This window comes from Gekko japonicus, unplaced genomic scaffold (assembly GCF_001447785.1).
Source record: "Gekko japonicus isolate JY-2015 unplaced genomic scaffold, Gekko_japonicus_V1.1 scaffold3177, whole genome shotgun sequence".
NCBI classification, from domain to species: domain Eukaryota; kingdom Metazoa; phylum Chordata; class Lepidosauria; order Squamata; family Gekkonidae; genus Gekko; species Gekko japonicus.
In genome coordinates this window covers 11009-36121 of record NW_015169274.1, presented here as the reverse complement: position 1 = coordinate 36121, position 25113 = coordinate 11009, and the positions used below count along the sequence as shown (strand labels likewise).

Sequence of the window (25113 nt, the reverse complement as noted above, 5' to 3'; positions counted from 1 at the left end):
TTGCTGGAATGTCTGCTGAAGTGTCTTTCAGACGAGGATGAACATGTGCGCCGCTCAGCTAGCTTTGCCGTTGGGAATGCGGCCTACCACGCTGGACTCTTCCTGCAGGTCCTTAGCAAAGCTGTCCCCGGTGTTGTCCGGCTCCTGGGCGATCCTATAGCTAAGACACGTTGCAACGCTGCTTCAGCACTGGGAAACTTGGGCCGGCAGTCAGTGGAGCTGGGCGACTTGCTGATCCAGAGCAGAGCCCCTGATCTTCTGTTGGACGTGGCCTGCCATGACTCCCAGCCAGCTGTGCAGAAGGCAGCACTCATTGCCCTCCGGTCCATTGGCCAGCAGCCCAGGATCCACGAGGTACTGGCTATGTGCAGGGGGGGTGGGGGTGGGAGCACTGTGGACTGTCAGCCGGCTGGGAAACGGACCTGTTAAGCCACCAGTCAAGTAATCTTGTTGTGGTTTTTAATTAACTGGTTCCAGTAGCCCAGTGCATGTTGTGGGGCATATTGCCTGACTTCCTGCAATGTCTGTTAGCGACTGTGAATCCTATGGATCTGGAGAACCAGCTTTTGCGATGGGACTGAAATGAAAAATTACATTGATAGAATTGAATCCACCAAAAGAGTGGCTTTTTCTCTGCTCTTTGTCAGATCTGTCCTCACAGAGGAGGGAGAGCTTGTACCTGAAGGCGGGCCAGGGGAGGGGGGGCTCTGCAACTTACCTGGCTGCTTCTTGCTCCTCGTGGCTCAACTGAGGGCTGCTGGGAGCACGGGCCAGGGCTTGTTGCATGGGCCCGCCCCCTGGGCTCCTCACTGCCGGAGCTCCGCTCCTGTGCACTCCTGCAGGAAATGACCCCTGGTGATAATGTTTCCCACAGTTTATTCACTAATTCTGTACTTTCTCCCCTTTTAGGTCTGCATTCACTATCTTCCCTTCTTGGACACAGAGCTGCCATTGAGCCTTTTGTGCCACTTAGTGCTGACTGACGAGAGACTCATTGAGCAAGTGATGCGGATGGCTGCCTCTGAGCATGCTGTTGCCTTCTTGTCCGCCGTTTTGCTCTCTGACCAGGTAGCCCTCATTGTAGACCTGCTCTCGTGGCTCACACACGTAGCCCGTGCTGGTGCAACTCATCTGCCTTTCCTACAGCAGTTCCTGTGTGGCTGTGACACGGCCCCTCAGCCACTAAGCCGTCTTTTGTGTCACCGGGAGCACTTAGTCCGTGCCAGAGCCTGTAGCCTTGTGGGCAACCTGTTGCGTCACGGACAGGACTTTCCTCAGGTGCTGCAGGGCCAGGCTGGGTTGCTGGAATGTCTGCTGCAGTGTCTTTCAGATGAGGATGAACATGTGCGCCGCTCAGCTAGCTTTGCCGTTGGGAATGCAGCCTACCACGCTGGACTCTTCCTGCAGGCCCTTAGCAAAGCTGTCCCCGGGGTTGTCCGGCTCCTGGGCGATCCTGTAGCTAAGACACGTTGCAATGCTGCTTCAGCACTGGGAAACTTGGGCCGGCAGTCAGTGGAGCTGGGCGACTTGCTGATCCAGAGCAGAGCCCCTGATCTTCTGTTGGACGTGGCCTGCCATGACTCCCAGCCAGCTGTGCAGAAGGCAGCACTCATTGCCCTCCGGTCCATTGGCCAGCAGCCCAGGATCCACGAGGTACTGGCTATGTGCAGGGGGGGTGGGGGTGGGAGCACTGTGGACTGTCAGCCGGCTGGGAAACGGACCTGCTGAGCCACCAGTCAAGTAATCTTGTTGTGGTTTTTAATTAACTGGTTCCAGTAGCCCAGTGCATGTTGTGGGGCATATTGCCTGACTTCCTGCAATGTCTGTTAGCGACTGTGAATCCTATGGATCTGGAGAACCAGCTTTTGCGATGGGACTGAAATGAAAAATTACACTGATAGAATTGAATCCACCAAAAGAGTGGCTTTTTCTCTGCTCTTTGTCCTGAAACTTCGAAGGATTCGGAGAGCCTCCCAAGCAGAACACACCACAGAACGGAGTGGAGGTGCAGTGAAATGAGGGAATACAGTAGAAGAAGAGGAGTTGGATTTTGTACCCCGCCCTTCACTCAGAGTCTCAGAGCAGCTTACAATCTTTTCCCCTTCCCCTGCCCACAACAGATGCCCTGTGAGGTAGGTGGGGCTGAGAGAGCTCTGAGAGAACTGCTCTTGAGAGAACAGCTCTGAGAGAATTGTGACTGACGCAACGTCACCCAGCTGGCTGCATGTGGAGGACTGGGGAATCAAACCTGGCTCTCTAGATTAGAGTCCACCACTCTTAACCACGACACCAAACTGATGTAGTCTCTTTTTCCCTCTTCCACTGTCACAAGCCATGAGCAGAAGAGGGGAAAAGAGAATTTTTACCTGATTCCACCTTGATACTAAGGAGCTGCAGTGGCTCAAGTGGTTAAGACGCTGAACTGCAGGCTGTGGAAGGTCAGTAGTTCAGCAGTTCGAGACCCGAGTTGCCGCATGACGGAGTGAGCTCCCATCTCTAGTTCCAGCTCCTGCCAATCTAGCAGTTCGAAAGCAAGAAATTGCAGGTAGATAAATAGGTACCACTTCGGTGGGAAGGGAACAGCGTTCCGTGCGCCTCGGTGTTTAGTCATGCCGGCCACATGACCACGGAAATGTCTTCAGACAGCGCTGGCTCTTCGGCTTTGAAACAGAGATGAGCACCGCAACCCTAGAGTCGGATTCGACTGTCTTTCGAGCAAGGGAACCTTTAACTTTCCCATAGTGGGTTTTGCTTGGCAGGCTTTCTTAATCCTCAGAGAGGAGTTTCAGGAAAAATTGTGGGCTGCTTGGAAAAGGCAGGGCAGGATTCAGTCCTGTAACACCTTCTGTAAACTCTTCTGGAGGATTCACCCGTTGGTTTTTGATGAAAATCTAAGGAACTTCTGCTGCCTTTGATAACTATTATATGATCTTATTGAAGGAAGAAAACATCAGGGGAATTAACTCCCCAACAGAAGCTATATGGGTGGAAGTACTGGGCCCTAAGGGTTACTTAAAAGTGGGGGTGTACTATCACCTACCTGACCAAACCCTTGAGGCTGATCTTGAGATGGAGAAGGAAATAAGGGAGGTGACTCAAACAGATAACATTATTATAATGGGAGACTTCAACTACCCTCACACATTGACCAGGTAAACATGTGCTTGAGTCATGGTGTGGAAATGAGATTCCTATACATCTTAAATAACTGCACTGGAACACAGAGCCAAACAAAGGGGTAGTGATCTTGGGATTGGTTTTGAGAGGGTCTCAAGACCTGGTGAGAGATGTAGAGGTTCTTACGCCAGTTGGGAACAATGACCACAATGCTATTCAGTTCAGCCTTTAGGTCAATGGAAAGTTACCTCTAAAATCCAAAACTTATAGCATTTGATTTCAAAAGAGGAAAATGAAGGGAATAGTAAACAAGAAGCTGAAGGGAAAACACAAGAGTGTCAAATCTCTAGAGCAGGGGTGGCCAGACTTGCTTAACATAACAGCCACGTAGAATAAACGTCAGATGTTTGAGAGCCACAAGATATGAACAAATATCACACACATTTTATTGAGAAATATGCAAATTTGCTTTTTATTAACATTAAATTAGACTGTGAAAGAGCAGCACTTTTTATTAACATTAAATTAGACTGTGAAATTAGACTGTGTGGCTCCCGAGTTGCAGTTTGGCCACCCCTTCTCTTGAGGATGCTTGGAAGCTATTTAAAACCACAGTAATTTGAAGGCCAAACAGAATGCATTTCACAGGTTAGGAAAGCCACTGCCAAGTCTAAACGAATGCCTGCATGGATAACAACACTCGTCAAGGAAGCTATAAAAAGTAAAGAGGCTTCTTTTAAAAAGTGGGAGATCTGCCCTAATGAATTGAACAAGAGAGACCTAGGCTCCGGCAAAAGAAACGTAAGTCCATAATTAGGCAGGCAAAGAGAAATTTTGAGAAGGGGATTGCTAAAAGCATAAAGACAAACAATAAACATTTTAAAAAATATATCTGGAGCAGGAAACCAGCCGGAGAAGTGGTGGGGGGCCTTTGGATGACAAAGGCATAAAGGGATTGCTAAAGGAAGATGGGGAGTTGGCAGAGCAGCTCAGTGACCTTTTTGTTTCTTTGTTCACTGTGGAAAGTGTGTTGGATGTACCTATGCCACAACCCCTATTTTCAAAAAAGGAGTCTGAAGAACTGAGCCAAATTGAGGTGACCAAAGATGAAGTTCTAGACCTATTGGGGAAATGTATTACTTGACACATTTTACCTCAGAACAGCAAGCTGTTTAGAATGTTAGAGGCAAAAGCCATGTTTAGAATGTTGGAGGCAGGACTCAGGCAAAGCAGCCAGTGGATAGGGAGACCCTCTGAATGACAGATCAGAGAGCGAACTGATTTTGGAGTGTGTGGAATGTTCTAGAGAAGTGCCACCACCATTCGGCTTTTATTTATAAGGGAGACGCATGGGGTGGATACTAGAACTCGAGGGCATCCAGTGAAGCTGATTGACAGTAAGTTCAGGGTGGACAAAAAGAAATACTACTTTATACACAGAGTGATTAAAATGTGGAACGTGCTGCCAGAGGATGTAGTGATGGCCACAGGAATAAACAACTTTAAAAGGCAATTAGATTCACAGAGGATATGTCTATCAATAGCTACTAGCCATGGTGACTGTGGGGAGCCTCCAAATTCAGAGTCACTAAACCTCTGAATCCCAGAGCCAGCAGGCAACAGCAAGGGAGGGCCTCAGCCCCCTGTTGGCCACCCAGAGGAACTGGTTGACCACTGTATGAGACAGGATGGTGGACTAGATGGACTGTTGGTCTGATCCACAAGGGCTCTTATGTGAGACCCTGGAAAACAGTTGGAGGAGCTACATCTCTCATCCTACCCCCTATTAAACACCGTAAGGGTAGGAGCCACCCGCCACCCCCAACTTGACTAGTAGTCATGGATTTGCCTGCAGTCCCATGATGGGCTTCCAACCAGCATGAAGTGCCATAGGGCAGGCATGCCTCACATAAGATATAACTAAGCTTGTTATAGGACATCTAACAATTTCCCTTTCTAGTTATAAGATTGATACAAAGAAGAGTGCCAATTGTCAAGGAACTGGGTTACATTAAATAAAGTCCACAAACAACCAGGATACTACAAAGCTTTCTCTCCAGTATTCAGCTTGTATTTTCTAGTTATTACGTAGTTTTGATGAGCATATTGATTACATGAAGGTGCCAAATTGGTCCACTATGTAATCTTCAGAATCTGCTTTCCAGGTGCTGGTATCACTCAGAGCAAGTGAGAAGCTGGAAGTGCTTTCCTATGATGAGTCTCAAGCTACTGCTTTTAGCAGCTGTCTTCCTTCATCATCAAAACACTGCAAAGAATTGATCCACCTCCTGCAGCCCACATATAGTGCCTGAGAACTGAACTGGCCTTTCACGTGCTTGAATGCAATGGGAGTGCAATCGCTTTAACTGGTGTTAGAAGAAGCCATCGTAGAGATATTCGCAAACTGTCCCACTGCTTCTAAATGGAGGCACTCCAGTTCTTCATTGAGAATAAGTGAACCCATCCTAGAAGCCTTCTCAGATCAACAGGCCATGTATGAATCCTACCCTGTGTCTTCTCCCCATTATGAATCAGCCAGAAGCATGGGTAAGTTAGATTCTTACCTAAGTAGGGAGGGCAATGCTTTCGTCCATCTCTGTGACAATTCTTCTCGTGGCTTTGGTGAGTTTGCTTCTTGGAATAGGAGAATGCTCATCCTTTCACCTTGAGTAAGGCAGGTGGGCAACTAGCAAACATCTCTGCTCCAAAGTGGGGGGAGAGAAATGAGGGCAGCCTTCCTTTGCTTGCTTCAAGCTTTGCAGGGGGCAGAGGTGAGGAGGGTGCTTTGTGTCTCGTTCCCCTGATGCATGCTCCCATGCCATCTCTGTTGTCTGTGGACCAAAGGTTTCAGCTGCTGACAATGACCCTACTAGGACTCCAGCCTGGCTTGTTTGCTTTTATATTTACTACTTCACATTTGTATTAAAAGCAGATTTTTCAGAAATGTGCCTGCTTGTCTGTGTACCCTAAAAGGTGTTTGAGACAGCCAGAATAATGCTGATTTCTGATCAAAAATAAATATTGTATAGAAAGAAACAGTAGATTACATAATTTAAATACTTTGTTACGAAAATATCAGTCAGAGCAAAAGGGGTTAAGAGTCTTTTCCCACAGGATCGAGGTTAGGGCTGTCCCAGACAAAGAACTGGAGTAGTGCTCTGTTCACAAGCTTTACCCAAGTCCCTTTCTGATTTCAAAGTGATAAATAGTAATTTCCCATCCACTTTAGTCTCCACCAGTAATATTTTGCTTGTTGAACCAAAAGCCAGTACCACCAGGTTTCTCTTTGAGCTGTGTTATATCAATCTAGTCTGTTACCTTAGGTCACTTGGGCAATCCAAAAGCTCCAGTAGCATCTGCTGATTCAGACACACGATGCATACTATTGCTTTACTCATTCTGATTGCAGAGCAATATCAATACGGATGAACAACATCACGTGTATCTCATAGCATTTGGACTGCTGCCCCACAATTCACAGGGCTGAGTTTCTGGAATATTAGGTGTAAGGACAAACAGGTGATAAAACTCTTTGAAACAGAGAGGAGGGTCTCTTTTGTACTGACTCCATCTCGGGAGAAGGTCTTCTACCTGAGCTCCTACTGAAGGCAGCAGTTGCCATTTGGGGACTGCAAGATACTGGGAACCTTTTGGAACTACTGTAACGTTTGACTCCGTGAAAGTGCAGTAGGCTGTCCCCATAATAACCAGGTGTTGGGTAGTGGGAGAGACAGGTGCGAGGCAAGACCTTAGAATGGCAAACAGAAGGGAAGCCGGGAGCCCTGATGGTGGCAGTAGGTGAACCGAAAGAGGGAGAGCAAAAGCCCTCGGAGGGTAAAATGGAACAGGACCTCCAGGTCAGCCGGGCCATTCCACAAGATGTAAAGACGACAGCCGTGGGTTTGGCATGTTGGACTGCATGAGACAGACATTCCTTTGGGCATTACTACTGGCCTTCAACATCCTGCCTCGACAATCTCCCGTCCACCCAGTCTGCTGGTCACCCCATTGCTCGATCCAAGGCAGTAACAATGTGCCTTTAGTAATCCCATATTTTGTGTGGGAAATGCGCCACCCCTCTTGTTGGAGCCGGACACGGCTTTGAGAGAAAGCACAGCTCAACCCATTTAGGAGGCTGATCTATACAAGAGATAAGGCACAAGATAACTGCAGTGAGTTGTTTTTGTTTCATGTAAGGCAAACAGTGTGCAAACGGTCATGAAAGGGATTCCTGGTTATAATCAACTGAAGATCTAAACTTTTTTCCTATTTGAAGTAGGACCCTTTCCCTAAAACCTGGAATATCACAAAACGGAAAACAAGAACATAAGCAAACAAGAGCACGGATAAGAGCCAGAATGGCCCCTCCTCAACTACCTTCAGTCATTCAACAGGGCTGGGGAAGAACTTAGCATTCGTATCTTTTTAAGGGCCTTAAGCTTTATGTTGGCAAAAAGCTTAAAAGCAGGTAAACAACATCAGAGGCCACCGTCAGGGCACCAGTGCCTCCACCTAGCTCCTTAGCCCTCCAGAAGGGAGAATAGCTGATGCAACATAGGCACGAATATGTAGAACGGCTCAACGTGCATAATTTATATGTATCACCAAATTCAGTTTCTCTGGGTTACTGTGCTGCAAGATTTTATTTTGTGAGCACAGAATACAATCCCACAAACATCCTTATTTTCCTTACAGGAAGGAAGAGTGCTGCCAGCAACCATGGTTCACTCCAAATTTCATTTTAAAAGATTTAAGGCAAGAAATGGATAGCCCCACCTCCCCGACACACCCAGGACAATTAGCACTGAGGCAGGTGGAGGAACTGCTGACCCAAGAGAGCCTTTTGGGTGCTGTGATCACCACCACCAGAAGCACAGAGACTGCAGCAGGCGTGGCAAGCTCCAACATCCGGCAGGCTCCCCGCCCTTAGCAGTCCTTGCATTCGCATGCCCACCCATCCAGAAAGGAGAGGGGCTAAACTGTATGTTCCCAACTTAGTGGCAGCTGGGCAAAAAATTAAAGTGGCAGGGCAAAGTTGTTGAATTCAGTGATGGGCCATCTATGCCTCTGGGGGCCCTAGCCAGCATCTGATTTGCTGAGCCAAGTTAGAGCAGATGGAGGCGGAGGCACTGCTGCTAGCAGAGCCTAGTTTCCCCAGGTCCCAGTTTACTAGTTCATCTCGTTAGTATTCCTTCATACAAAAAGATGCACAGGAAACTCACGGTCATGGAGGATTCTACCCTAGTGTCCTTTACCTGTGAATTCTACCATGCAAGGTCCTCCATCTTTCAATCTTGTACTACAAACCACTGCTGTGTGAGAGAACTAGGTCCAAGAATGGGCAGAAGGTACAACCAGACACTCCTATGGTACTCCTGTCTTCTGCTCACGTCTGTTGTTCACTGCTGGCAATTATAGTCGGCAACATTCACCCACCCAGGAACAGCTTAGCTGTTGTGTATTTAAATGAAATACAGCCCAGGAGAAAGAATAAGTAGGGCAACCTCCTCTAAGGTTGCAGACACACTGCCAGATTTTGACATATTGTGGCATCATTTGGGGAAGCAAAGAAGCAAGCTGGGGCTTCTGGGAGTCAGGCTAAGAAGTAAAGAGTTATTACATTTCACCCATTGGTCACATCTTTAAACTTTATTATTAAAAAGACTACAGTTTGTTTTTAAATATATAGCCATAGAATAAACACTGCTACACAGTTCCAAGCCCTCCACCTTTCCTGGGTGACATCAGCCACTCCCCAGCCTTTCACAGCAGCAGGTGGCTTTCATGGAACAGCGTGGCACCCCTGCCCAAGAAAGGGAGGAGGCTTGGAGCTCCAGTGAGAAACACCAACATACAACATGCCTCCTGCGCCAGAAAGGGAGAGCAAGGGCTTCCGGTTACTGGGGGGCAGTGTGTGAAATTTGTGCTTAGGACACATCACAAAGGCAGGCGAGCTCCATGCTGGGCCATGAGGCTGCCTGTTCCCAAAGTGCAGACACTAAGAGAAAGCTGTTCTTAACAGCTACCCGCCCCCGTCATTTGAAGGGGCGGGGGGAGGACAGGAGATACAACAAAGAAAGAGAACACTGGCCAGCAGAACAGCCCTGTTAACAGACTTCCAGAAATGTATTGCCCATTCATGAAAAAAGCCCTGCACAGGAAGCCATCAGATACAAAGCAGGAGGACACTGAATGTCTCAGCAATCAATGCATCCCCCTGAAGCAGATGAAAGGCCGGAACTGGAGTCTCCCAAATGTGTCTGGAATCATTTCAGCAGCCATCATGCTGAGAGGCAGCACCTTCACCTTGGTGAAAGAACCCCTGGAAGGGCAGGAAACCAGGAAACCTAAGCTGCAGTCACTCTGATGAGAATGTGTCAGACAGCAAGGATCACACCAGCTCTGTGACGTGACTCTGACATGCTTTAAACCATGCGGCCATCTTCCACTCTACTCTGAAGTCCCTGGAAAACTAATAAAAAGGTGACTGGTTTCAGAGAACATAACAGCACCTAGCCAGATGGGAACTGTCAGAGGCCGATTCTGGCCTTGCACTGCACCTATTAAGATGCACACGGAGGAGGAGAGGAAACTCTGCTTCTACAACAAACAGCGCTAACTTTGTCATTCAAAGTCAACCTTTGAAAAGTATTTAAAATCCAGTGTTTAAAAATGTACACTGCAAAGCTGCAGCAAGAGCCCCTCTCAACAAGCACTTCAAGAGGCAGTGAACACCGGGTACATCAGTGCACACTCCAGCTCCCCCCCCCCTCCCCACGCAATGGCTATGCTGCTCCCATTAGTAAAAGCGATCCTTGGCTTTTGCCAGTTAAAATGCTGAGAGAAATGAAGCTCCTTAGAGTTTCAAAATGAAAGCTAGCAGGACAAACCAAGCTAAAGAATTTTCTCTCGTTGCAGGGAGACAAGGGCTCTTCCCAAACTGCTCCACTCCTTGAGGCAAGACTTGACTGCTGGATACAGCACAGGGCAGGACTGGCTCAGCCAGGTGTTTAAAAAGTGAAAACAAAGACAGTATAGAGCCATTTTACAATTAAAGTGCAGCAGCGAGGTGGGGGAAGGGGGCACTTGCAGACTAAATTAATCTGTATTTTCCTGAGTGCATCAAGAGACTTGGCCAGACTGACTCAAAGCTCATGACAGGCAGGAACAGACTACACAATCCAGCTTGTGTCACAGTTCAACTACTACACGGAGGAAACGAGGTTGGGGAGCATAAAACGATTAAATGAAGCTGGGATTAGTGCTTGGAGTCTGCAGAAGCAGCTTGTTGCTTTGTTGAGGGCAGGGAGAGGGAGCCCAGTTGTGCCCCCTTCATAAACTCCCAACAAAAGTGCTCTGCATGGCATCAGCTGCTTCCCTTCCTCTACAAAGTTTCTGGCTCTGAGAAACATCCCAAACCTGTTTCTCCACCCCACCTAGTCTCTATCCGTGTTCAAAAAACACAATTCCCCCCCAAAAAAAGTTCTTTACATTTTAAAACCTTCCCAACCCCCGTAACTATTGAATAAAACTGCTTTACTTCCTACTGGTTGTGCAGGGATGTGCAGCGGGTACATTTAGTTGAGAATGCAGCGTGCAGGGGGGGAAAACCAGAGGACCAAGAGACGAAGACAACTGCAGTAGCAAACCAAAAGACTGCATCATCACTAGGAAGCTTGGGCTGGACATAGAGCCCTGATGGGAAGGCCAACATTAGGAGGAGGACTCACTGTTCCAGACGTAACACTGTGGATGTGGATGGTTCACCACCCCCAGTCAGTACTGATCAAACTCTTCTGGGCATCCATCCATCCATCCTTCCAGCTACAGAAAACCAGTAATGCGGCAGGACCTAGGAGCTGGACAAGGATTCCTCTTCAGGAGGGCTAAAGGACTGACCTGGAGCACCTGCCTCTCCAGCCAGGCCTAGCTCTGCATCCATCTGCTCCAGCTCCCTCTGATCAAGCAGCTCGAAGTCGTCAGCTTCCTCCTCTTCCTCCGGCAGAGAGGCTGCCCCCCCCACCTCCTCGCTTTCAGACAACTGGGCCTGGAAGCTCAGTCTCTCTTCCGGCTCAGTGGGCAGGAACTCAGACAGAGAAGGCCCCTCGCTGTCCTCAGAGGAGCGGAGCAGAGCTGACAAGGTGTTCTGCACCACTGTGCTGATGGCGGTGGTAACTATCTCTTGGCTCAGCGAATCAATGTGTAGCCCCAGGCCCTGTGCAGAGACTGTCTGGGGCTCTGTAGCTCCTCCCACCATCGCCTGCCTATTTCCATTGAAGTGTGTATTTACAAAGTGCAGGGGTGAGGCCAGGCACAGGATAGAGGTGTCCGAACTCCCAACTGCTGCCACTTCTTCCTCGGCAGAGTCCAACTGATCGGCAGCTTGGGCAGGCACGGCAAAGCTGTCTTCCTCACTAGGTGGCTGCAAGTCTCTGGAATGGAATTCTTCCACAGAAGGGAACTCTGCCAGATCCTTGGAGAAGGACTCTTCTGGCTCGCTGGGCAGGCTCTGCTGATCCAGATCTGGAAAGCACACCAGAAGTTAGCACGGAAACAACCTTCAATACCCACGAAGGTCCTCTTCGGATGCCCCCCATGCACGCACACCATAATCTCATTGTAGTTTATCTCTGTCTTTCATTATACTTTAACATAAAGAAATTGGGCTCCTTACTTTTCCTTACCCTCTTCTGAAGACCCTGCAAGATGAAGCTTTCCCCAAAACCAATCACTGTATGCTACAAACCACACTCCCAGACTGAAATCACTAAGCACACTGATGACCCTCCTGCAGCCTGGTTTACTAGCTCTGCCATCCTCAGCAGGACACCGCTACCAACTCTATCTCATGTGTCATCATGTGGTGTAGCAGCAAAGCAATGAACTGGGAGTGGGGAGACCTGGGTTCTCTACTGCCATGAAGCTCACCGGATTGTTAGGAAGCTCACAGGGTTGTTAGGAAGATAAAATGAGAAGGGAAGGGCAACATACATGATTCTGAGCTCCTAGGAGGAAGGGAGGGATAAAAATGAGATAAATTATTCTCACCTACACCAATTTGGCATCACAGTGGCAGAAACTGCACTAAAAATCAAAACACCCCTGATGTGAATGTTGCCCTTGCCCAGAATTCACTAGATGGTCTTCAACATACTACTTTCTTTCAGCCTGAGCACTGACTCCTCACTGTAACATGGGAATAATAATACTTTCTTACAAAACAGTTAGGTAACAAGATAATGTATGTTAATGTTCTAAAGAGCTATAATAATAATACTTCAGCATTACATGCAGAAATTCCCTATATTTATTCCACCAGCTCCTTCACTGAGGCTCTGCTGACAGTCTGTTGCTAACCCGGGCCTATCTGACACCACCTTACTACTACCTACTGAACATCTATCTGGTCCTGGTGTACTAGCCGCTGTATAGAATACAACACTTTTCCTCTCAAAGTGTTTACAATTTGTTTCTGTGTTAGGGGTTCCAAGACATTAGATACTTAGGAAAAGGGGGGGGGGTGACTGGAGGAAGGAAGACATGCAGCTTGACAAATTAACAGATGTACAGTAGGTCAGGTAGTAACAAGCTTGTATATAATAATAAGACTAAGGTGATTCAGGAAAGGCTTTGTTAAAAAAAAAAGGGTCTTCTTGGCTCAGTGTGTGCAGGCAGCTACATCACCTTGAGTTGTTACAACACAGTAAGGACTACCTGAAGATGTCAATGTAACAGAACTGCAAACAGCCACTTTTTCTTGGACAACTGTGGCAACAACTTCCCCAACTGAACTGCCATTCTCCCAGCCCAAGAAGTAGTGAAACCTTAATGCTAGAAGGCTTGCACCCTTCATGCCCTGGTTCCAAACTTTTCAGTGCCCAACAAGAGAAACAAAACCAAAACTCTACCATACAATGACTCCAGACAGATAAGGGACATTTATTGCTTGCACAATGAGAAAAAAGGCACCTTCAGACACATCTGTCAGTTGTGGAGTGGTTGCTCTGGAGACAGTAAAGCCTCCGCTCTCCAGGATGGACGCTTCCTCGTCTGAAAGCTCAGAGTCTGTAATTGCCAGTGCCAGCGCTGTCTTCTTCACATCTACCTGCATGAAGGAGAGAGACAGTGAGGTTATTCTTCCAAGACTTACTTGGCTCACTGGTACTTGTGGCTAAAAATGTCAAGTTCAAACAAGAAGAAAAAGCACTCCTGAACGGTAACTTGCCAAAGCCTACCCAAACAACACAGTGAGACTACACATGTAAAAGATTTTCTGCTTACTATGTTTTTGTAAAAACAGCACCACAGTGGCTGGGGGCGGTATTCCACTGAAGCAGGGTAGAATAAAGATGAAGAGGGCAATGTCACCTATGAGTCCAAATTGCAGCTATCCACTTCAATTCAGAGAATCTGTATTTCTGGTATCGAGTATGGAGGATTACATCAACGTTATCCATCTCAAGAGGAAAAAGATTTGTTTGAACCAGTTTTATCTTAAATTTCAAACGGGGAGATACACTTTAAAAACCCAGCTTCTTACTGGATATAAAACACATATATGAATCATCAAAAGGAAGCCTTATTTATGGTTGGTGCCACAGAGATTGTCCAAAGAAACATGACCTGTTGTGGAAGACTTAATAGCTTTCGAGGGGTGCTCATCTTTCTGAGATTTAAAATTGTACCGAGCCTGTGTTTTTCTGGTCCAAAGCATCTAAAAAAACCCTCCCTCTTTCCAACAGAGTAGGAATTGAGTCCTGGCCTCTTCTTCCAATTCCCGGGGAAAACACACTCCTTAGGTGGGTTATACATCCAAACAACACTGGTAACTCAGGGGAGAGCAATATTCTTCCTAAGTCATCCTGGTCACTCTGTCCTTCCAGAATATGAAAACCTGGAACTCAAATTTGACTCTCCAGGTTTGTTAGGAAAAAGTAGCCACAGCAACATAGTCCCTCTGCAAAGCCAGCACACACCTGGCCCTGCAAGCAAGCCCTTCACCTTGGGATCACCTGGGGGGAAGACATAGTTCATGGGACTGAAGCCCCAGTTCATCATGTACTCCTTCTGTTGGCCTTACCACCGGGGAATAACCGGACAATTCTGCTTCACTCTCACTTTCTGTCTCTGCCATCGGCTCACTGCCAGCTTCTGGCTCGTGCTTTCCTTGACGCTCTGCAAAAGGAAAAAGAAGAAATGCTTTAAGGGGCAACAATGGAGCTAGCCCACGGGAGAGAGTGCAGGGGGAAGGGTTTAACAGAAGATCCCTGCGGCCTGCACTATTTGATGGCAACTGTCTCAGGTGCATCCCAGGGTCCACCCATCCCCCTCACCACCAAGCCCTCTTTATGACATTCTTACTTGCCAGGTTCCTCTATGCAACTTATCAAAAATAAGGCATTTCAGGTAGGAGGAAGCCACCATCTTACTTTTCTTTTCATGTTTAAGATGCAAAGTCTCCACCTTCATGCTGTAGTCCAGTTTCATCAGGATGGGCTCCAAACGCGTGTACATTCTCTGAATAAGCTCATGATACACTACCAGTGGCCATGACAAGATGCTGAGCACTGGAGATATGGAAAAACCCCAGGGAAAGTTAGGTAGATATAGTTCCTGTCCTGTGGCAAAAGGCAGTCAGTGCAGTCTTTAGTTTCAAGGCTGCATCAGCACACAAAGAGGTTCCCACTGCCCAGCCCTCCAGCTACTTATTAGCTGTTGCCCCACCCAAATTGTCAAACAGCATTCTGGAAATGGCAGCAACCAAAAACACTCATCAGCCTGGTCAGCCTAAAGTTCACCCAGAATTTGTTTGCAACAGGCATGAATGTGTCAGGCGGCTCATGCCCACCCACCCTTACTCTTCGCCCCTTCTACAGTATGGCAAGACTGAAGAAAAATCATTAGCTAGTTCTAGTTAGCCATGCAAGAGCCTTAAATAGAGGTTAGTATGTTTCCCAATAACTTGCATTCTTAAGCACAGTTTAGCACTTGTTTTAAAGCTTTAACTCCTTCACTACCAAATTCAAAGCAGGGTTGCACAGCACTAGGGAAGAGGACGAACCAGAAAAATGCAGTTCATGGCCGAACCACAAATTGAACTGGGAGGTTCATCTGTGAACCAAACCAGTTTGTGGCCCCAGAAACCCTGTCGACAGGGACCACAGTCCCTTTAAATGGGGTGTGCAAAAAGCCTGAAAAACAGCTGAGCGGTGGGGAGCAACCTACTCCCCGCCACTTTAAAGGGACTGCACAAGACAGCCCCAAACTGCTGAGTGGCAGGAGCTAGCTGCTCCCCACTGCTCAGCTGTTTTTGCAACTTTCACAGGGAACAGAAAGCAGGGGTTTAAAGGGACTCAGAGTCCACTTAAACCCTTGCTTTCTGCTCTGTCCACGAACCTCCATGAACTGCTTTAAAATTTCATAATGGTAGACCCATCACAAACTTCAGTTAGCAAACCATGAACAGGGCAAAATTCATGACAAATTTTGCTTCATGGTTTGGTTCGTGCTCACCCCTACACAGCACCACTTATACATTTATGGATATGTGTGCCATTTCACAGAGAAGCAAATGGGAATTTCATTACACGCTTTTATTTATTTTATACAAATCTGATATGGAAGATTCTTGGACACAATCCTAGCAGCATATAAAAGAACTTTGTTAAATCAAACATCTAGTTTCCAGGGACACAAAAGGTCCAGTGATACTCACAGACAATGTAGGAGATCATGATTCCTGGAACATAATGTCCTACCATAGCCAAGATTAAGCATCCTGAGCAGACCCAGGCACAGAACTGGAAGAATAAGGCAAGAGGGACAGAAGAAATGCGCTGTGAGATGAAGCATTCTTAGGACACTTAATGCAGCAAACTCTCCACAATGGTTTACATTGGAAATGTCTTCAAACACTAGAACTGATGTCCATTTAAACAACAACTGTGCATTAATCCCCACAGTTACTTTAAATGCTTTAAAGGTATACTGCACCCAAGTGGTTGACTACTTTACAGTGTGATGCAGCTGGGGAACAGAAAAACAGGACTGAAGCCTCAAGAAAGATAATTAAAATTAAGAAGAAAAGAGGGATGAGAGAGAGGAAACAGCACACTACCTGCCCAGAAGTAACTGACAAGTGGGTAACTCCAAATCTGAAATAGTGCAATTGACAGTTGTCTCATGCAGATCTCAGTGTTTAGAAAGGCATATTCTCCAAGATGATTGTCAACAGAAGTGAAGGAAGTTTGCCTATGGCAGGTAAAGAGCACTAAAAACTTTGCATACCTTCTAAAAAGGCTAATATACATTAGGTAAAGCACCGCTCATTCCTCCAAAGGCAGGCTGTAATCAGACTACAGAGAGGACGGTTCGCACACTATGCTCAAGTATGCATCAGATTCTACAGCAAAGAAACTCCAAATAAGGATGGAAGTACAAGTCATACTAGACCTGGCTGCTGCCATAACAGTGGGTCTGCTCTATCTGTTCCAGAAGCTTTCCCCAAGAACATATTCCCACAGTATTACAAGAATCACAGCCATACATCAAGCTTACTATCTGAAGTGCTGCCTTTGCACTGCATGTAAACGTATGTGTGGAATACATGTTTTTTCTTCACACAGAAGTGGTAAAAATCACCAAGTGTAAAGAACCCTTAATGCAAAGGTGTCAAACTCACTGTCAGGCTCCCTGTGCATTTTACAGCTTGCCTGCCATTGAGAAAGGAAGTTCCTCTCTCTCTCTCTTTGATGTGCCAGAGACTTGTCACCTTAATGGGGCCAAATGCCCTGACTTCTCAAATGTCTGTTGTTCTGTTTTTCTTGCTATGTAAACGCTACATCCCCCACAGGTATGGGGGGGGGGGTAGGCAACTGTTAGTTTGGCGGGAGGGATGCTCTGGGAGAGGTATGTGCTTAGTGGGGAGGCAGTTGACTGTTAATTCTGGTGGGCAAATACTGTGGGGTGATTGGGCCCTGATCTTTAGTGCCTTTACACTATATCTGTATTCTTTGTGCGTTCAACTTGAGTCCTAACAATAGCTCATGTCCAGTATGGTATTTATCAAAGTCTCAATAAAGTTAGCTTTCTTCGAAGTGACTGGTGTTAAGAACCGTTTTAACCAGGATCCTGACAAATTGTTAGGACTCCCCTTTTCCCTTCTCAGCCTCCTGCACCACAACCATGATGAGCGAAGAGGACGGGGAAGTTCCTACAACTGCGGTGGATGGCGCTGTGCCTGAGCAAAGGACCACGGCAGCAGTCCCGGGAGCAACAGCAGAGTGAAAAGGAGCAGAAAGCGGGGTGCGGACCTGAGACTCCTGGGTGCCGCTCCCCACTTGGGCTGAGCCCACCTGGGTGGTGACTCCGGACCTGAGATTCGAGAGATTTGCGTACGGTGGCACCCCGAAGGCACTACAGACACTCATCCCAGGAGGACCCGGAGCACATCCAGTCAGTGATGGCACTGAAGTTGAGCATCTCCACAGAGAGTTCAGAGATGAGGGTGAAGAGATCAGGCGAGAGATGCAAAACATGATGCTAGAATTACCAGGCATCATTATGGATGTCATCCAGCAAGAGTTCTGGAATCACAAACGGACCGAGGATGGAGCTAGGAGGGCGCTGCCAGCCCCTCCGCAGGTACCCCCACCTCCTTCCCCAGCACCCCCGGTCATCCCTACTGGCCTGGCCAGGCCGATCATGCCACCTGCAACCCCGGCGACTCCAGAGCGGCCGCGCAATGCCCTGGAAGCTACGTTCGACGGCACCCTGGAGAAGCTGGCGTTTTTTCTGCTGCAGGTGCGCAAGTTCTGACACTCATTTGTTACAAGGGCCGGATCGGATATAAATGTGACTTTGTTGGGCCGGGCCTTGTGTGCCATAGAACTTAATGCCAGGTACCAGAGATATAAACTTTGTAAAGGACCCAGGCAAACCCAAATAACAACATTGTTTTTCACTCAAAATCAAGACATGCTTAAAACATTAAAACTCTTACAGTATTTCCTTACAGTATCTCCCTGCTGCTCACTCTCCTACTTCCACTGCTTGTTAAACATTAGCATTGGGACAGTATACAGGGACATAACGCACATCCTTTGTCATCTGGCAAGAAAGGTAATCAGTTGTTCGTGGGCCAGATAAGAGCCCTGGATGGGCCGGTACCAGCCCAGAGGCTGTATGCTCGACACCCTTGCCTTAATGCTTATGGTAAGCAGGCATCATTTCCTGCAGGAGCGCACAGGAGCAGAGCTCCGGCAGTAAAGAGCCCAGGGGGCGGGCACATGCAACAAGCCCCACCCCCTGCTCCCAGCAGCCCTCAGTCAGAGCAAGAAGCAGCCAGGTAAGTTGCAGAGCTCCCCCTGGCTCCTGGTCCAAAACAGTCCAGTGGCACCTTTAAGACCAAGTTTTATTCAGGTACAAGCTCTCCCTCCTCTGCGAGGGCAGATCTGCACGTTCCCCGCCCCCCCAACAGCTAGGAATCCAAAACAGTCCCGTGGAGCCTGAGAGGTGGGTGTTGCCTTTGACACATGTCCGGTGATGTCAGGGGGTGTGGCATATGCAAATAAGTTATGCTAATGAACTCCTGCACCTCTTTTTCTATGAAATGACCCCTGACGGTAAGTACATATTATCTAACTCTTTATTTTGTGCCACACCCCCAAAAGTGAACACAGGAAATATGGTCCCTGAGTAGTCACACTCTTTTCCTGTTTGAAGCCCTTTAGATTTCCAGCATACCTTGGCAGGATTTTGCCTCTTGTACTGTAACAGCTCCTGCAGGTACAGCCTGAATGTAATCCAGCTCTCAGCCAGGCAATGACAGAGCTCTGGGACACTCAGCAAGTGAGGTTGTGCTCCTGCTATCTCGCTGTAACTATGGAAACAAAAAACAGTGTTAATGGAACATGCTCAGAAGGGGCCCTGCTATACCAGGGTTAGAAAGGCTATAAGCAAAGAGACCAGAGACCAGTGTTCCCTCTAAGCTGAGTTAGTGTGAGCTAGCTCACAGTTTCTTAGCCTCCGGCTCACACATTTTTGTCTTAGGAAGGAGGGCTCTAGAGCAAACTAATTGATGCAGTAGCCAAATCACTTGCTCACAACTTTAATGTCAATAGCTCACAAAGTAGAATTTTTGCTCAGAAGACTCCACAGCTTAGAGGGAGCATTGAAAGATCCTCCATCTCCATAACATGCAGAGGATTCACAGAGCGATATCTAAGCAGCAATGCGTTATTTCATTGCTGCATTGCACTCTACCTTTGTAATCCACTTTCTGCATCATGGTGTGCCATGCCTTAGACAGGGTTCTTTTTTATTTGTCTGCATTAATTCTGTGGTCCTAGTTCCACTGCATTCTGTATTGGGTGTCTTATGCTTTCTGACATTTTTTTAAATATCTGGAAATCCACCTTGAGTCTCAGCAAAAAGGTGAACTATAAATTAAGTACAATTTTAAAAATATTATGTAGAAGTGCTATGCCCATGCTCCAGCTGATGACACTGTATTCTTTCCTTGGCTCTTAAGTCTGGGATATATATTTATGGTTAAACAGGTAATTCACCACATACCCAGCAGGAACTAATACTAGCATTTTAGAGGCTGAAAACAGAGCTTTGTTTGCCAGTTGACATGGGGCCATAATGAAGGAGCTCCTTGAGCCACAGCTTCTGGAGGATGAATTCCAAAAACAACCTTCCAGGTTACCGTCAGATCAAAGAGCCTCCATGGTGTGGTGGTTACAGAGTGGGACTAGGATCCGAGAGGCCCAAGTCTGAATCCCCATTCTCCCGTAAAGCTTGCTCGTGGGCCTTGCGCCAGTCATTCTGTCAGCATGGTCTACCTCACAGGGTTTTTGTCGTGTGGATAAAATGGAGGAGGGGTACATGATGGCGTAAGCCGGGGGTTTCTTTGCCCCCACTGGGAAGTAATGCATGGTATAAATATCTACAATATCAAAGTACTGGGCAACTCCAGGGGAGGTCAGGGGAACAAGGTGGCAGGAGAGATCTGCTCCCCACACTGTGGCCGGATCAAGCCTACCTGCCTCTTCCGGGCTCCTCCAAGGGCTGAGCTGCAGGAGAAAAAGGGAGATCATAATTCAGCCGACCGATGAATGAAAACATGGTAGTTTTAATGCTGTGTATTGCTAAAAGTTCCCTGCTTCAGCAGTCTGAGCCGGCAATTGTTCTGTGCGCACACAGCAGAAAGAGAAACAGAATCCTGGTTTTGTGGCTGTATATGGCACGAGGGCTGGGGGAAAAGGAGGGCTGTTCTTTGAGAAACGTCTGAGGTATCGCCCCAGTGTCAAGAAAAGCCCACACAGTCACGTCCTGTCGGCCACAGAAGAGCTATATCAGTGTACGTTAAATAGGAGTTTCAATACTTTCAGACGGTTCCCAAATAGAGCAAAGCCCAATCTGGCTGATGCTCAGCTGTCTCCTTGCTCTGGCCCAGGAGGGCCACATGCTCAGTGCCAAGGCAAAATCTTCACTGGCTTTTCCATAAGCAATTGACAAGCAGTGAGGTGCTAGCAAATCCACAAGAAAAAGCAGGGCTTTGGGCGGGGGGCATTTTTGATACATTTGTTTGAGTTTGTTTTTTGAAGTCATGTCTCCAGTTCTCATAGCAGACACCTTTTCACCTCACACCTAAAGTGAGAATTCAGAGCTCTTCAGATCTGATTATCTAATGCTGCTAACGGGCTATGTATGACATAGCGAACGTTTTATTGGCTGTACACAGTACCTATGGACTACAGGGCAAAACAATGAATGATCTCCCCTTGGCTACAGACACAGAGCCCGACAGGCTGATAAATAGTGCAGTGGAGCAGTGAACAGACCCAAATTCCAGGCAATAAGGCCTAGCACAGGAAGCCAACACCAACCTCTCTCTACCAACATGAACTATGGTGGGCATTCAGGAATCTCAGCAACCACTGCCCACGCAAGGAACACAACTCTGAGGTCATTGTGACAATACAAAAAGCTAAAACTGTTCATGTAGCAGCCCGGCTATGATGGCCATTTGCTGCACCAGTAACTCATTGACTCAATGCTTCCCTGGAGTAAAGGGTGTTGTATTATGCTCTGGGACATCAGGAGTACAACTGTCTTGCACCAGCCTGTTTTGTACTACCTGATGCACTAACAAGGAAGCGAATGAAACCAAAGTCTTCCGGCTCTGCAACTTTGGCAATGGCTCTGTCTTAAGGACCTGTAAGATCCCAAAGAAACTTCATTACTTTAGCAAAGCTGTAATAGTAAAGTAATCAACTTTGATTCCAAGGTGAAAGCTGTGATCTCTAGGTAAATCTACAACCAGCACGTTTAACATACCCTGCAGTATTGCAGAGCTGAGCTCTCTTTCACAGACTGGAAGAGGAAACTCAGCAGGATAAGTAAGCAAAGCCCAGCAAGATAATGCAAGCATTCACCAAAAATAAACACTCGTTTGGCCCCTTCGGACACAAAGAGGTGACCTTTCCTACTAGTTTAAGGTGACTCATGCAGGTTACATCGCAGAATAGGACTAGAATCTAACCCAGATGGTGAAGTTAAGAATGCAACAAAGATTTTAGCTTAGTTTCGGAGCAGCCCAGTAGTCAGTCCCTCTGTTGATTTTACATTTTTAATAAGATAAGAGGGTCGTTTTATTTAGCAGGTCTGTTAGTGGAGTTTGGAGAAAGACCTTGTACTAAATTCTCAGAGAAGTCCAGCACACCATCCTCAGGCCCACTTTGGCTGGCCACTTGTTTCGTGTTTTGCAACATCACTGTAACCCTGTTTACAACTGACAACTAGATAAAGCATCCTTGAGTCAGGTAACTGTTGGCATGAATTCAAGGCCACTTGATCATATCAGGGACACAGCTGGTCTAAAATGGAGGCCCTTTAATGCAGGCAGGCTAAAGCAAAGGTTTATTGTGAAGAACAGAAGTTGGTGCTTTGCATTGTTCTGTGACACATGGAAAATACAATCCCTGTGACTGCAGCCAAAAGTGTAGCTGGCAGTGGTCTCATTGGCTGAGGAGGAGGAGACGGAGCAAACAGAGCGCACCTAGAGGACTGCCAGTAAGAGATCAGGTTATTTAGGCTGCGGTGTTTCCTAAGCACTGCTTGACACAAGACATCTTATGTCTCTTCCCTTTCAGGTCATTCTCAGACAAAATAGTGTTCAGGGTGTCACAGCCATGCATGCCCACAATGCCAAGAAATCAAGTAAGATCGTGTGATCACCTTCTTCCTTGCACAATTGATTATCAGTAACACCTCACTGTGTTGCATCATATACACAGTTGAAAGTTTCGCCTCAGCTTGCAATCCCACCAGCTTCTTACAGTCAGTCCCCTGCCATGACTGTCTGGGCCTCAACAAATACCCATGGACTTCATTAGCAACTGTCCTATGACAGCTGTTACAGCTGGCAACATACAGCCTCTGCATGATGAGCTCACCAGAAGCATATTTTGTGGAGGATACAAAAGGGATGGGGCAATAGGCCTAGATTATAGAGCTGCTCAGTTCTCAGATGTTCATAATAGCAGCCCTTCAATTAGTCCAACAGTTTTTGTTGTCCTTATAAATGATAAGTGTGCATGCACACGAAAGCTCACACCTTGAATAAACCTTTGTGGGTCTTAAAGGTGCCACTGGACTCTAAATTTGTTCTATAAACCAAATGTTATTCTTTGTAAAGAAGAAGCTTCTTTACTTCACCTTGCTTCAGTCACACAAGGTTTTCCACTCAACTGTCTTCAACTTGTATAAGCCAGCTCTAATATACCATCTTGTGCACCAACAGACTAGTTCTTTAATATCATCCTTCAAGTCACAAGACTGTGCCAAAATTAAGAACTCGTGGAATGGACATAGAAGTTATGCCTAGTTTCCATTGCCTCTGCGTGTAGGATCTGATAGTGCAGGTTTGCACAGAGTATGTACTACAGAAGCAAAGATTAACTGAGTGCCTCTCGGACAGAGTATGCTGGTTCTCAGCACTTTCCCCCATGAACTGGCCATGGCAATGCAAACCAACAGAGACCCACGGGTCCTGTTTAATTAAAATACCCCCCAGAGTGCATTGCGCTCTGGGGAGAAGAACCTACTGGTGATCCCTGGCCCGAAAAACCAGAGCCAGGTCTTTTCCAGCCCCGGCCCCAACCTGGTGGAACTCTCTGCCGAGTGACATCCAGGGGCTCTCCAGGACCTAGTTCAGTTCCGCGGGGCCCATAAGGCGGGGATGTTTCGTTCAGGCTTACAGTTGAGGACAGCAACAGTTTTCATTTAGTCCGGCTCCTCCTTTGCTTCTCCCCTCACAGGGAAGGATACTAATCACTGCAAGCGCCATCTGAAATTGTTTGCACTGTTTATTGTTTTAGGTGCTTTAATTGATTTACAAACGTATTTCTTGTTGTTCATCACCCTGAGCCTTGTGCGAGGGGGACGCCAGTCTAAAAATAAAATCAAAATCAAATTTATAAATAAATAAATAGGGACACTTTTGCCTACAAACCATCTTAAGGAGCCAATAGCTGTTCACCCCGTCAACAGTTCCACACCAACCAAATGTGGCACTTCCTAGGTAGGGATGGGTATGCCATTTTTTTGTAACTGCCCAATGGCTTGATTAGCAGAAGTAGGCAGGAAGTTGCAGACTGTGCTAGCAACAGCATGAGAACCAACAAGAATAGTTCTTGCTCAGAACTACAATACTTCCCTTACTTGCACAATGATCGGTACTCTCACTTACCTGAGAAGTCCAACAAGAAATGAGGCTTCCATCTTTCCAGCAGCAGAAAGCCAATAAGGGCAACACTGAGGAGGAATAGGGGACGCAGTGATGTAGAAGAAAATAACCTGGAATATCATAGGGATAGAGGTCCGCGTTAGCTGGAGAGTACTGGCAAGGGGTGGGCCGCGGTGGCTCAGAGGGGAAGACACTGAGCTGTAGACTGGAAGGTCTGTAGTTCGGCAGTTTGAGACCCTAGTGCTGCGTGATGGAGTGAGCTCCCATCTCTGGCCCCAGCTCCTGCCAACCTAGCAGTTCGAAAGCAAGAAATTGCAAGTAGATAAGTAGGCACTGCTTTGGTGGGAAGGTAACAGCGTTCTGTGTGCCTTGGCGTTTAGCCATGAAGGCCACATGACCACAGAAACGTCTTTGGACAACGCTGGCTTGGAAACGGAAATGAGCACTGCCCCCTAGAGTCGGATTCAACTAGCTTTTGAGCAAGGGAAGCCTTTACCTTTACTTACTGGCAAGGGACTGTTACTCACTCCAACATGTACTTTATTTTTTAAATAGGGACAAATCTTTCTAGCAGTGTCATATTGGCACCTATAGTATTGGAACTCTCTTTTGTTAGGTATTAATAATCAGAAACCGACACCGCAGCAGGATGACCAAAGAGGGGACAACAACCCTCCATCCAAAAGTATACTGAGCATTCCATCCTTATTATAGATTTGAGTTTCTAAAACCGTACCCTTTGAACATGTACTACTAATCCATGTATGGCTCCAGCATCTGAATCTGCTTTGCTGATAGTTAGTTCATTGTCTGCAAGAGTAAACAGGATGTTTTCTCTTTCCAATATAACTGCTCGATTCTACCACTTAGATTCATTAAATGTTGCTGTGTCTACAACAGCAGGGTAAACAGAAAGGAAGGAATGTGCTAACACCACAATTCTCCACAACTGCAGGCTTAACAAAGGCTCAACTGGCAGAGGGCAACAGGAAATTTCTTTGGTTTACTTCTAGCCTGGTGCATTGCCAGAGTTACTAAGCTACCAAACCCAAACTGGAAATGTGCATGAACCATGTGGCTCCTATGCAGTGAGTACACAATATCTAACTAGAAACACTCCTGGGCGAACCTCCAATTATCTGCAGCTGCTAGTAGCAGCTCTCGTTTATCACAGGCCAACTCCTGTAGGCGCACGTGATACCACCCATGCATCAGGGAGAGGTCTGTTTATACTTTGAGAG

General features: G+C 47.0%; 2 protein-coding genes across 2 annotated transcripts in view; one reads left to right on the top strand and one right to left on the bottom strand.

Annotated features, from left to right (window-relative positions):
- Window positions 1–5648, top strand: part of STK36 (serine/threonine kinase 36) — a 33518-nt gene extending 27870 nt beyond the window's left edge. The window contains exons 25-26 of the mRNA XM_015416552.1: window positions 910–1653; window positions 5283–5648. Of these exons, the coding sequence (XP_015272038.1) occupies window positions 910–1653; window positions 5283–5429 (891 nt within the window). The 3' untranslated portion in view covers window positions 5430–5648. The remainder of the gene's footprint in view (window positions 1–909; window positions 1654–5282) is intronic.
- Window positions 5649–9134: 3486 nt separating this feature from the next.
- Window positions 9135–23982, bottom strand: FAM134A (family with sequence similarity 134 member A; the record flags this gene model as incomplete). The annotated part of the gene is made up of 8 exons (XM_015416551.1): window positions 9135–11640; window positions 13087–13222; window positions 14198–14292; window positions 14547–14684; window positions 15833–15917; window positions 18862–18997; window positions 20165–20195; window positions 23876–23982. Coding segments are annotated over 8 exons (1399 nt in total), but the record flags the coding sequence as incomplete, so codon positions are not given.
- Window positions 23983–25113: the final 1131 nt, after the last annotated feature.